Genomic DNA, 14181 nt, shown 5'->3' on the forward strand with positions numbered 1-14181 from the left:
CTGCATGATGCCAATAATTCAAAGTCTCTAAAATCAGACAGTGATGGTTACACAATGCTGTGGCTTTACTAAAAACCACTGTAACTGTACACTTTAGAGGATGAATTTTATAGTGAATTGTGTTTCAATAAAAAAAATAATTCAGAGTAAAACGAACAAAAATCAAGTAGCAAATCAACTACTTATATGACACGACCTTGCTTCTCCAAATTAAAGGGACCTCCTGCTGAACAAGAAGTTCCACGAGATCACTTTACTTGGTAGAAAGAGCCCTCTACCTGGACAGTGACCAGTCTGAGCACCCAAAGGGAAGGAGGTCACCACTGAGAGACAGCGACAATAACGTCACTGCGCTGTCAGCACCACGCTAGAAAGAGAGCGGTGTATTTCCTATGCAAATGAAGTGAGGAATCGAACACCAAATGAAATGCTCCCTTTAAAGGACTAATTTTTGCTCCGATCCTATTTGGCAAACCATGACTCTATAAGAGACACCGAAAAAAATCTCAATTTACTTTTCTTTTAAATCAAACTTACCACTTAAGCAGTTTTATATAGAAACTGCTATTTTACATCAAAGTTAAATACACTCACATTTACATGTGTATGTATACACACTGAATTTCTACCTCATTTTTTCTACCTTACTTTCCTTCCCAAACACCTCAAACCTAAACACAGTAGGTTTCGAACACAAACGGAAGCTTTACCTTAATTTCGGATTATCAACGTATTTCTTAAACTGCTTGACGTTGTTCAGAGTTTGTTCAGCTAACTCTCGGGAGGGTTCGACGATGAGAGCTTTGGGCGCGTTGGGGAGGAACTTGGTCTGTGCCACCTGCGCGCTACCTGAAGAGAATAAAAGGATCAGAACACATCCAAACCGCACTGAAGTACCTTTATTTGTAAAACATGCGTGCAAACAGTCCAGTATCAAAATTTTATATAACAACTGTCCAAAGTATAGGAGATAGTCAAACAAAACACGATAAAGCTAAGATTGCCTAAGTGAACTAAGGTTTCTTTAAATCTACTTGCAGAACTGCCACTGACCGATATGCTTTATGATAAAATAAATAAGTTATGAAAAGTACTTTGAATAACTGCAAATTAGGCAGTACAAGGGGGAAGAGTCTGAGCTTTGGAGGCAACTGCTCACGTCTGCATTCAGTTCTGTCACTTACTGGCTCTGAGACCTGAGGCAGGTCACTCACGTCCCTACTCCTCCAGTTCTCTGTCTGAAAATGGGAGGACACCAGCTCGCGGGCTACAGGGAGCTGAGTAATCGGTGTGAAGCGCCAGCACCGTGCTGTGGCACGTAGAGTGCACAGGTTATAAACACCAGCTTTACGGCCGTGTGCCTACACCAGCCGGGAGGCAAAGGTGACTAACTCGCTAAGAGAAGCCTCACCTGCGGCAGTTTTCGCCCGCCCCCATCCCGACTGAAACGCCCGCACCGGCCAGGTGCAGTACCTGTGTGCTGTGACTGTTTTCACCCGCCCCCGTCCCGACTGAAACGCCCGCACCGGCCAGGTGCAGTACCTGTGTGCTGTGACTTGACAACGCAGCTGTCCGGCGCCTTGGACAGGCCTACAAAACCGTCTTTCGGTGGAAACTTAAATTCGTCTTCTCCGAAGTTGAATTTTAGTTCAGCATTCTAGCAGGGAATAAAGGAGAAAATGACAATTCTTAATCTAACAGCAAATTAGCCAATACACAATAATGCCGATCAAAGTAGCTGTGGTCCCAGCAAAATTCTTCTAACTCAGTGGTTGGCAAACTGCAGCTAGCAAGCCACATGCGGCTCACGAGCCGCGGTTTGCCGCTCTGTTGACTAATGAGTTTGCCGACCACTGTTCTAACTGGATTCTCACTTACCTTCAAAACACAGGCGGGAAAGAGGGCTTGGTTCTTCATATGTGGTGGTATTTCAAATGCCAAACCAAGGTCTTTTCCTTAAAAAAAAAAAAGTAGAGTGAGATAAAGAAATTAAAACTTCCAAAGAACTTACATACATATATGCATAACCCATGGACACAGACAACAGTGTGGTAGGCCTGGGGGGCGGAGGGTCATGGAGGGAATCAAAGGGGGGAGAAGGGGACTTATGTAATGCTTAGAACAATATAAACTTAAAATATAATTGATAATTTAAAAAGCAAAAAAGAAATCGAAACGCCTTCTCTGACCGCCCTGTGTAAAATAGCACCCCTCCCCCATGTGCTCCCACCATCCACCCACCAACCCACCAGCATTCCTGCTTCCCCTCAGGCTACGTGGATGGCTGTGCTGCCTAATGCCACGCTCTTCACTCTTACCCAATCCTGAAATTGCACAGGTAACTGCTTACTTATTTCACCATTCAGATGGTAAGTACCTCAAACTTACCATGTCCCAAATAGCGCTGCTATCATCCAACCGGCTCCCGCCTACTGCCAAAACCCACCCACCCACTGACCAGTGTGTATCCAACACAGCAATATGGTGACGCTGTTAACCAAAGACAGACGATGCCAATTCTCTACTCAAAACCCTAGTGGCTTCCATCTCACTCTAAATAAAGTCTGTATGATGACCAGTAAGGCCCTAGCTGCAGGCCTCACTACCTCACTGGTTCAACATCACCTTCCCCCAGGCTCAGGGGGCTCCAGACCCACTGGCCCCTCACTGTTCCTCAGATACCCACCCCAAGCACACTTTCGTCTTGGGGCCTCTGCATTTACTTTTCCCTCTGCCTGAAAAACTCTTCAAACATATCCATCTGCTCATTCAGATTCCTACTCAAATGTCAGCTTATCAGACGCCTTCTCCGACCATCCTGTGTAAAATAGCACCCCTCCCCACGACTGCTATCACTCTCCTTCAGGGCACCTGGCCGCTTGACATACTGGGTATCTGTGGGTCTCTTCCCACCACAGGCAAGCCCCACAAACGTAAACATGTTTGCCTACTCCATTTTCTGCCGAATCTCTAGCACCTACCAGGGTGCCTGGCACATACAAATGCCCAATAAGTATTTGTTTAAAAAAATAAAGGCAGGGAGGGAGGACTGAAGAGGGTGAGGGAATTTAAAGTATCATAAATACCTTCTCTAACACAACAATCCAGAGAGCTTACCATTTTTGGAGAATTTGATGTGTCCTTTATCTATATCTAGGTAACACCCAATGGTATCATGCATAGTGAACTCCTAGAAAACCAGAAAGTCAAGTGCTATTAATAAAGCAAATCCATCAAGTTTAAATATACCTGCATCAAAAGTATGTGTTTCAAAATAACTCCTTGAAGCTTGAATGTAGTTGTTGAAATGCCTATTATGGCATTTCATACAGAATAGAAGTGTCTGACCGGCTTTATAGAACCAACATGACTAAACTCATCAGAACAAGCGTATTAGATTACCATGATGGCGATCAAGAAAGGAGAATAACGTGTAAGTCAAAGCCCAAATCAAAATGGGATCGACAAAGTAATATGCCTTGGCGGAGCTAAGTGAATTTTGTAACATTCCTTCCCTGAAGTCCAAATCGGAACTGCTATGGAAAATACAGGGTGGGCAAAAGTAGGTTTACAGTTGTGAGTACATGAGTTTATTCTTGTATTATTTTTTATTATATGACTTATGATATTAGCCTACTTGCCCACCCCTTTATTCAGATGATCCACTTGAATTTGAGGATCATTTCTATACCCTCAGTGATGTCATGACTGACCAACCAAGTACACACAAGAAAACTTACTATGCATGATCCAGCCCATAAAACAACGTACCTCTCCATAGTTATCAAACTGTTTATTATGGGATTTCTTTCCTGTTCCACCAAAGCCAAATCCAAACTTGTCAGTACCTAGGTTTAAGAAAGTATTTTACTTAGGAGGTGAGATATTAAAATTAAAAGCCCTGCAAACGAGATTTACATATTTACAATAACTGTGGTATTTATACACACTAACTTTACTCTGACTTCACTCATATTCTTAACCTAGTCCTCATTTTACACTGTTATAAAATACTAGAGGTCCGGTGCACCAACTCGTGCACGGGTGGGATCCGCCAGCCCACCCCAACAGGGGAAATCAGGGGCAGGGCCAATGGCGGGGAGGGGCCGTGGGCAGTTGGCCAGTGACCCTGCCTCCTGGTCGAACTCACGGTTGAACTCCTGGTCAAGGGGACAATTTGCATATTAGCCTTTTATTACATAGGATATCACTTAGTACTTCACATCTTTTTTGAAATGTTTGAGGGACAGATAAATATTATTTCCATGTCTCTAAAACATATACTTGGTATGGTCACGTGTTAACAACTCACAAGTATCCAACGCGGTTTCCTTTGGCGGCACTTACCTAGGTCTAAGGAAGCCTGCATGGAGGACCACCCGACTCTGCACAGCCCCTGGTCATGACAGGACACTTCGTAGTAGTGCTTCCCTGCAAGGGCAAAATGCTTTAAGGTTTTATCAGTTACACACGTGGCCATTTTCCATGCAGCCCCTTTCCCACCGTTTCTCAATTATAATTTGTATGACCCAAATGAAGACCCGTAGGTCTTTCTGTCACATTAAAAGTCTTTTGGATCCTTGCCATAAAGCTATGGTAAGAAAGTTCGTTTATTAATAATTACCTCTAACGTTTACAGGTGTACAAATGCAGTTTAATACCTTTCGTTAGTCCTTTAGTAGCTCTACATCCATGCCACTCCTTCACTTCTCGGCTTTGACAGCAAAGACCATCTGACCCAATTGCTGGATTTGAGAAAGCACAGAACACCATGTCAGTACAGATGATGTAAATCATGCACTCTGAAATAGTCTCCTTCATCTACTGATAAGGTAATGCAACAGTCCAGAGAATGAGGCGTGCCGATTCCTGAGTGACAGCAACCTCTTCTCCACGAGTAACGGCCCCTGTTCATCCCTGGAGGGCCTTGGCCATGTTGGGGTCTGGTTTCTCTACAGTCATCTTTCCCCAGGACAGGATTTTACTTCAACAAGTCCAGAAAGGAATCAAAGCAGCACCGAATCTGACTTGCACTAGGAGCAGCTGTATCACCAGCACAAATGTGTTTAGACAACTGTTCTCTAAATGTGTTTAGACAACTGTTCTCTTTAAAGAAATGGGTTCCTAAGGATGACACAGCGCCCACTCAGAAATACCTGCTGCTCTGATCTTATGCTTAAATTAGAGCCTGAGTGAATACCGTGCTAAAAGGAAAACAGGAACTGCGTCTGGCTTGCTCCCCAATCCATTAACCCACAAAACATACAAGGGCGGGCAGGAAGAGCTCCAATAAACAAGCCTGTAGTTGTTATATGCTAATATTAGAATGCTAAAAGATGAGGTTCTATAACATACATCACAGTGCTTATTGGTGCTTAACAGCTTTAAGTAAATTGGCTTTTGTGTGTACCACAAAGAAACAGTAACTCGTGCCCTGGTTCAGCCTAGGGACTCATACTCAGCACCTGAATGTAGAACAAACTTTTAAAAAGTACATTTTACTTCACATATCAGAAATTAAATTATCCAAAATAAACATTCTTACTCAATGGGTACTACATTATGTAAAATTGAACTTTAAAGTTCTTTGGCAATGGCAAATCCTTAATATTGTCATATTTAAAATTCTGTATGCATATACACAGACATGAACTTTAATATAAATTAGATATCATGGTGGAGAGTAGCAGTTTGGGTGTTTTGGTTGGTTGTTTTGGCATGATTTCTCATGCCCACTCTACATTTCTCTGCATCCTGCCTTTCTTAGCAGCACCTGGTGAAAATTCAACTAAGTCACCCTATTCTTGACACTGATCACTTATGACACCCTCACAGCGCTGACTCATTCTTCGTAATGGCTTCACAACAGTCCTTCCATACACCCTAGGCTCTGTTAACCATCCCTTAGCAATAACGCTCACTTTGTTGGCAGTTTTAACCCTTATAATGCTCCACCAAACAGTGTTGTATGCATATCCTATATACTGCCACTTTCATTCCAAAGAGTTAGACCTTCCAGGAATATATATCTCTGTGTGTGTGTATATATATATATTTTTTAATTTTTATAGGTAATGGCAAACTGCTTTCCCAAAAGGCAATAATCCGTATCGCTTATCACTTTTTTGGATTACTGCCAATCAGATGGGTAACTTTAATTTCCATTTCCCTCTCCTGTAAACTTGATCCTGGCATGTTTATTGCCATTTGGACTGGCTCCACTGTGAACTGCCTATTCCTATTCTTTGCCCACTTTCCTTATTGGTTGTTTATCTCTTTCTTACCAAAAACAAGTATCTATGCAAGCACTCTTTAGTAGTTTATAAGGGCTGTTTCTTTCATCAACATTGCAAGTATTCTTTCCATATTTATTTTTGTCTCTTGACTTTTTCCTGTAATATCTTTTCCACATATATTTTTTAGAATTTTAAACAAACAGATCTATACCTTTTATAATTTCTGAGTTCCTTATTTGGGTTATGAGAATTTCCACACCCCTAAATTGGACATGTAATATACTAGTATATACATGTAGTGTATGTACACATATATATTTAAGTCTTAAATACATATAGAATTTGTTCCTAAATAGGAGACAAGTCAATTTCACATTACTCCAGATGGATCAATTGTGCTGAAACCCTTAATGAATAAATCACCCGTTTCTCACTGAAATTAATATTTTTTCTACATATTAACATTTTATATATACTTGGATGCATTCCCATTATATTTCATTGATTTATCTGTCTATTCCTATGTCCGTACTAAACTGTGAAACTGTAGTAACTATATTTTAAAATTTGGTGAATTAAATCTTTATTACTGGACATCATAATTTTGATATTCTCAGGTATTATTACAAGCAAGTTTCTGATTTATAAATGAGTTGCTAAAATCTATGCACTTACCAAAAGCAGATCCTCTGTCATATGGGTTCATTTGCCATTTGTTGAGCACTAAATGAATATAACAACAGTTACCACAAATGTATGGAATTAAAAATACTTTGTCAAAAATAAAGCATATATTTTATATAATTTAACTCCTCTGGATTCAACTTTGCACATTATTTTAAATGTACAAGTAAAAAGTGTTGGTGTTTTATTAGCAGCAACATGAAATTGAACACTGAAACACAGTAATAATCGCTGGCCTATCTGGGGATGAAACTTGCCTCCTCATAGCTTCAGTGCACTTTGCATTTGATGGCATCCATCTTTGTCGTAACCGAGGGCACTGATAAAACCAAGTTCTGGTAACTGAACAAGCTGACTTCAATCAAAATAAAAATAACTGACTAACATATCAAGATCTACTTAAGTATCATTTCATCATTGTTTTTTAAAAAGCAAGTCCTTCATCTCAAAAAATTCAGTACCATATTCAAAAGCCACAAAATTTTTCCTTTAATGGGATCAGCATTTTCCTTTTCTAAAACACCTTCATCGTATATGGATATTCAAAGGATCGTAACCGCTATCGAGAACTCTGTGTGTTTTCAGCCCAACTTGTCTTAATTTCTGATCAAACGATATCTATCATCTGCATAAACCCCTTGAATAATGGAGAAATAACTTTCTCGTGAGGTTCTCAAGAGAACTTCAATTGCTGGCTCAATCTAGTTACTCAGAAGTTAAACAGAAGCTTCATCCAGATTATTTCTCTTAGTCCTGGTCCTACTTTATAGAGGAATTATCTCTCTCCAGATCCTTTCAATGGTTTAACAAGTCTCTCTTTTACTTGTGTCTCCATGTTTAAATATGCAGTTTCTTTTCCTCATAGGACATGATTAGAACTATTACCATTCTGGTTATCCTCTGGAAGCATTCCCGTTTATAACCATCTCTCATAAACACCGGCTTAAAGTTGTTACAAGTTTCAAAATTACTTTTATTTTTTATTTTTTTTAAAATATATTTTATTGATATTTCACAGAGAGGAAGGGAGAGGGATAGAGAGCTAGAAACATCGATGAGAGAGAAACATTGATCAGCTGCCTCCTGCACACCTCCCACTGGGGATGTGCCCGCAACCAAGGTACGTGCCCTTGACCGGAATCGAACCCGGGACCTTTCAGTCCGCAGGCCGACGCTCTATCCACTGAGCCAAACTGGTTTCGGCTCAAAATTACTTTTAAATAGGCCAATGGTCTAAATAGTTCATATCCTATCTGTCTCACAATTCACTTACAAATGAGTTACGCTCTAAATGACATTTAGCATCCCTGCTTCCAGTGCACCGAATGCCAATGCCACCACGCGGACCCTGACAATAAAAATGCACACCCAAACCTCCCACCTGCACACGCCGGGGATGAGAATAACTAATTTACACAAAGGGAAATATTTCGACGCAAACATTACCTGAAGCACCGGTTTTAATCGTTGTTTTCCCCTTTTTGCCTTCCTGTTGGTCTTTCAGAGTTTCATACACTATCTGGATAACTGGGATGCTGAAAGCCTATAAAGAAGCAATGGTTCCACATATCACCATTCAGATATCAACGCCAACTCACTAATCAGCATAAAGTACAGAAGTTATGCATGCACATTAAATAATTACACATATTGTAGATTGCCGTCCAATTTGCCCAAACCTCCAATTCCAGGAAGACTCACAAGACAGCTGACTGACTGAAGATAACGGGAGCCAGCTGACAGCTCCAAAAACCAAGAACGGGACCCTGCAGAATGAACCTAAGCTAAAGAGGAAAAATACCACCCACGCTGACCAACTGTTTCTCCAGTCTAGGCCAGTGGTCGGCAAGCTGCGGCTCGCGAGCCACATGTGGCTCTTTGGCCCCTTGAGTGTGGCTCTTCCACAAAATACGACGGCCTGGGTGAGTCTATTTTGAAGAAGTAGCGTTAGAAGAAGATTAAGTTTTAAAAAATTTGGCTCTCCAAAGAAATTTCAATAGTTGTACTGTTGATATTTGGCTCTGTTGACTAATGAGTTTGCCGACCACTGGTCTAGGCCATTGTGAAATCCACCTCTATTTGCAATCTCTTTATTACTAGAGCCACTACAGTAAAATTCAGAAGTGAACGTAAATACTAAAGATAATGTAACTATGTCTCCAAGACCAGTTTAAAACTATATTCTTAAAGCCATACCTTACAGAAGTTATTTCAGAATTAGCTGGCAATAAGACTATCCCTCTCAGTGGCAAGCAACCGTTCCGTCACATTCTGCAGGAGGTTGCTTTATTAAATATTTCAAAGTCAGAACTACTGTACAAAGTTGCTTTAAAAATCAACTCTTAGAAAGCATATTTAAGTTTTTATTACTTACACCAGTCTTTCCACTTCCTGTTTCTGCAGCCTAAATGGAAAAAAACGTTGTCAATTAAGGAAGTCAACTTCACTGATGATACCACGTGAAAACCGTTCACACCTGGCTAGCTACCTTGACTTTCCGGTGCCTCCAGATCTCAGGTTTCCTCAGTCAACTTGGACTTTGCCAACCTTGCCATTCCCTCAAGAATTGTTCCCCCTTCCTTTTCCCATTGCTACCATTCAAATCTAAGGTCTCATCATTCTAACCTAGGTTCCGAAAGTATCCTAACAGTATCTAATCTCTCAGAACGCTATTACCAAAGTAGTCCTCATAAAAACACAATCCTAACCTTGTAACACAGCCCTCCTTAAAATGTCCAATGATCCCCACTGCCAACAAATACCGAATTCTTTTACGTGACACCTGAGAAAGAGCCAGGTCATCTGAGCCACTGTATATTTCCCATCTTATCTCAAGCTTCGCCTCACCAGACACACATATTTTATGCTTCCCTCTAACTGAACTGCTCCGGGATCACATCTGCATTCTCCTCTCTACGTAGAGGTCATTCCTCTTTCACCCTCCCTTGTCCTAAATCTACTGCCCCCAGAAGAGTCCCCATGGTCCCCTCATCCAGGAGGACAACTGGCCCCATTCGAATCCTTTAGTCCTTTGCAAGCTTACCCAGGTGCCATGGTTCTCTTTTACAACAATTATCTGTGTACATGTATTACGGTGCTACTGGGGTTAAGCTTGTCAAGGGAAAAACTGCATCTTACCTGTTTTCCCCACAACTTCTACCCAATACTTAGAATGCAGTATGTGTGTCCTAAATGCATGTAAATAAATAAAATTAACTGGATGAGAATATCATCTTAAAGCCTATGGAGTTCTTACAGTGGTTCACAGACACTCCCTGATCGTGTGTCCCGGCTCCCAGCCCCTCACCCTATTTAACATACCATCAGCACATCACCGCCTCCCAGGATCAGTGGGATGGATTCTGCCTGGATATCAGTTGGGAGACTAAAAGAATCATATTTTGAAAAATTTTAGTTAGTAAAAATAAAATAAATCACCTAAGCTAATTAAGGCATGTAGGCATGCTAAGTTATAAATCTAGGAGAATTTTATTTGGTAAATACTACCAATCTTTTTCAGCTAGAAATATATCAAAGTTTAAAAAGGAAATGTCCTATAAGTTAGACTAGAGAATCACAATAAAACTTAATTTCACGTACCCAACTATACCCAAAAAGATAAAACCATGAACTGTTTAAATGATAAAGCATTGCTGTTGCAAGTACATTTAAGCTTCGTGTACTTACAGCCAATCCATCTCTTCCACGGCTTGCGCAATTTCAGGCATAACACCCATCTCTGAAAATAAAAATTAATTTTAAAAAAACCACACATACTAAACTTAAATCATACGGCTCTTAAAGTTACCGTCTGAGGAGAAAAGGCTTTGAAACGCAGCTCCGTTCCACGGCCCCTCCTGAGTGTGGCACTGTTGAAATAGGGGAAGCTTCGGAGAAAGACCCGAGTTCAAATCCAAGCTCAAATCCAAGCAGTGCTACCTCGAGCAAGCTATAGCCTGTTTTCTCCACACACAACGGGGCAGTATTACCTACCCTGGAGGGATACAGGAAGGTGACAGGTAACAAGTACGCTATCTGGTGCACAACTGCCATGGAGTACACAGTAACCCCGTGTTCCCATGACTAGTGAGAAATCTGCTGGAGTTAGAGAGGGTCTGGACCAGCATCTTGGTTGTTTCATCTGGAGACAATGTGGAATCCGTGCGCCCTGGCTATTTGAGGATCACGTGAACACCCTCAGAGGCCACATTCACTGGCAGCCAAAATCAAAGCTCTGCTTAACTGAAAAGGCAGGGCCCGGGGTGAAAACGTGGGTAATTGGAAACATCAGGTGCAGAACCGCACCGTTAACGATTCACATATTTAATAATTCTACTTCAAAGCCAGCCCGCGGTGAATAGATTGGATTACTCCTGATTAGATTTTTCTCGCTTTATCTTTTCTCAGATGAAATGCAGAGGGTAGTGAGTTGGATTACTTACACCTCCTTCCCAAATAGGAAGTGCTTTTTATTTTAAGACTGCATTTATAAAAATGAAGCTTTCATTATTATTACTATAAAAGTATACATTCCTATTAAAAATTAACAATATTCCCACGCCCTCCAAAGAACCAATTGGGAAAATTTGCATTTCTTGCAATTATTTGTGAAAAGACATAAAACAAAATCCACAAATTGACTATATCCATTGCAGGGGGAGCTTTTTCTTTGCATCAGCTGAGAAGAACCATACCAGCAAAGAACACGATACAACCCTGAAATTTTATAATGTAAACTTGTTGATATAAACATAGCGGACATAGGCAAGTATAAAAATCTTTTTCAAAAGGGCTCTCCTAATTCTAAATCTCCCCAGGAAAACGCATAGATGGAAAACCTAATCAAGAGTTAAAGTTGTGTATCCAAGCAGACCTTTCTAAGACTTGTCCCCCTCAGAGTCTACCTGATTCTCTCTCCTAAAAAGCAAATGGGTTGGATAAAGGAGGAGAGTGATGGTCTTCTCCAAGGGTCCTCAAACTTTTTAAACAGGGGGCCAGTTCACTGTCCCTCAGACTGTTGGAGGGCCGGACTATAGTTTAAAAAAAAAACTATGAACAAATTCCTATGCGCACTGCGGGCCCGGGACGAGTCGGCTGCTAAGCAGGACAGGCAGCGGCACCCGGTGGGCCGGATAAATGTCCTCGGCGGGCCGCAGTTTGAGGACCCCTGGTTCTCTATGCCACATCCTGCCAGCTGAACCTGCTTGTGAAACTGCTATTACTATGAGCAGCAACAGACTCTCAGCAAATCCCAGACTCCTTGTTCCATGTGGTCATGTTCCCTGCATGTTTGCTATAAAGCCATCTTCTCTTTACATATAACGTTTTTTTGTTGTTGTTGTTGTTTTTTTAAATATATTTTTATTTTTTTTTTACAGAGAGGAAGGAAGAGGGATAGACAGTCAGAAACATCGATGAGAGAGAAACATCGATCAGTTGCCTCTTGCACACCTCCCACTGGGGATGTGCCCGCAACCAAGTTACATGCCCTTGACCGGAATCAAACCCGGGACCCTTCAGTCCACAGGCTGACGCTCTATCCACTGAGCCAAACCGGTTTTGGCTACATATAACGTTTTTAACACGGGAAAAATGGGAATTTTCATGTTCTTTAATTCTACATGTCTTTATTTCATATCACAGACTCTTCTAGTCCTTTACCCGAACGTCCCTGAAATGTGTGCACGACTCCCCAAGAAGTGAACCTGTGAAATGACAGCCTGGAACGGCTCTGCACGCCTGGCTCTAAGACCTTGGTTTAGGAGAGGGCTGGGGGGCAATATCACCCACCACTTCCCCTTGCCTCCTATTGTAAGATGTAACTACAACCACCTGAAATCCTAACTCAGGACTAAAAGTTTGGAATTCCTAATGTGTTCATAGGAGAAAACTGAAAAAGAACAACAGCATTTACAGTCACCTTAATAGGTGAAGAACATTAAAATGTAGGCCTAACTTGCACTTACTGCCATGTAAATTTCCCACGTTTGCCCTAACCGGTTTGGCTCAGTGCAATGGTCGGCAAACCGCGGCCCGCGAGCCACATGCGGCTCTTTGGCCCCTTGAGTGTGGTTCTTCCACAAAATACCATGGCCTGGGCAAGTCTATTTTGAAGAAGTGGCGTTAGAAGAAGTTTAAGTTTAAAAAAATTGGCTCTCAAAAGAAATTTCAATCGTTGTACTGTTGATATTTGGCTCTGTTGACTAATGAGTTTGCCGACTACTGGCTCAGTGGACAGAGCGTCAGCCTGCGGACTGAAAGGTCCTGGGTTCGATTCCGGTCAAGGGCATGTACCTTGGTTGCGGGCACATCCCTAGTAGGAGGTGTGCAGGAGGCAGCTCATCGATGTTTCTAACTCTCTCCCTCTCCCTTCCTCTCTGTAAAAAAATAAAAATAAAAATTCCCACGTTTAAGTGTATAGAAGGCTTAGTGCAGCAGCTTCCTAAAACTGTGGATGTATAAAGGAATGGTGATAAAGGAAGAGGTAAAAATAGCAACTGTTAGGTTACATAAACGACCTCAAAATCCTATTTGGAATAAAGGAGGGCGTCATACAGCAAATGAACTAATATTTCTCAGTAACGTAAGCCTGAGCTGTGTATGAGGATGAAAACGCGTTCCCTTCCAGCTTCAATACTACCTAACGTTAGTGTGGACATGCTGGCGTTTAAACAAATACAGCACAGGTTTCCGCCTGGGGCGTTTACTTTTTGGAAGAACCTGAAAAAAAAACTGGGCAGAGGCGGGAGAGTCCTTTTCCCAGCGGAGCCTCCCACGCCCCGCTGCCCGCCGGCCCGCCAAGCCCGGTCCCGGGTTCGCGAGCGCCGCTGCCACGTCCGCGGGCGGGAGGCCTGCGATCGGGGACCCGCTGGCGCCACGCCGCCGCCCGTCCCCTGGCAGGGCGGCCCGGTGCCGGGTGCGAGGAGAGAGGGCAGAGGGAGCCCGGGCAGGCCGCCGCCCGCACAGCAGGCGCTCCCGCAACTCGGAGCGCGCAGAGCCGCCTCGCTGGTCGCCGCGGATGCCCCCGCAACGTGGACCGCAGGCGCCGCGTGGACAGCTCCCTCCGGTGCTCCCGGCACCTGGCCGCCCCCACCCGCAGGCTCCCGCCGGCCGCCCGCGCCGTGGATCGCTCGCAGAGCCCGCCCCGCACACGCACCGGAGAAGGCCGCCATCTTCGCGCGTCCTCCGCGGCCCGGCTCGCGCTCCCTCCCTCCGTCCGCGACGCCACGCTGCGCCGCCCGCTTCCGGCCCAGGCCTGCGG

The 14181-nt window shown here is 42.9% G+C and overlaps 1 protein-coding gene across 1 annotated transcript in view; it reads right to left on the reverse strand.

Annotated features, from left to right (window-relative positions):
* Window positions 1–14181, reverse strand: part of DDX1 (DEAD-box helicase 1) — a 28544-nt gene extending 14363 nt beyond the window's left edge. The window contains exons 1-13 of the mRNA XM_080686637.1: window positions 14077–14181; window positions 10608–10659; window positions 10242–10305; window positions 9295–9324; window positions 8367–8463; window positions 6912–6959; window positions 4662–4745; window positions 4348–4431; window positions 3772–3848; window positions 3118–3190; window positions 1879–1955; window positions 1543–1657; window positions 711–849 (exon numbers count right to left, since the gene is read on the reverse strand). Coding sequence (XP_080542763.1) covers window positions 711–849; window positions 1543–1657; window positions 1879–1955; window positions 3118–3190; window positions 3772–3848; window positions 4348–4431; window positions 4662–4745; window positions 6912–6959; window positions 8367–8463; window positions 9295–9324; window positions 10242–10305; window positions 10608–10659; window positions 14077–14092 — 956 coding nt within the window. The 5' untranslated portion in view covers window positions 14093–14181. The remainder of the gene's footprint in view (window positions 1–710; window positions 850–1542; window positions 1658–1878; window positions 1956–3117; window positions 3191–3771; window positions 3849–4347; window positions 4432–4661; window positions 4746–6911; window positions 6960–8366; window positions 8464–9294; window positions 9325–10241; window positions 10306–10607; window positions 10660–14076) is intronic.

This window comes from Plecotus auritus, assembly GCF_963455305.1.
Source record: "Plecotus auritus genome assembly, chromosome: 8".
NCBI lineage: Eukaryota > Metazoa > Chordata > Mammalia > Chiroptera > Vespertilionidae > Plecotus > Plecotus auritus.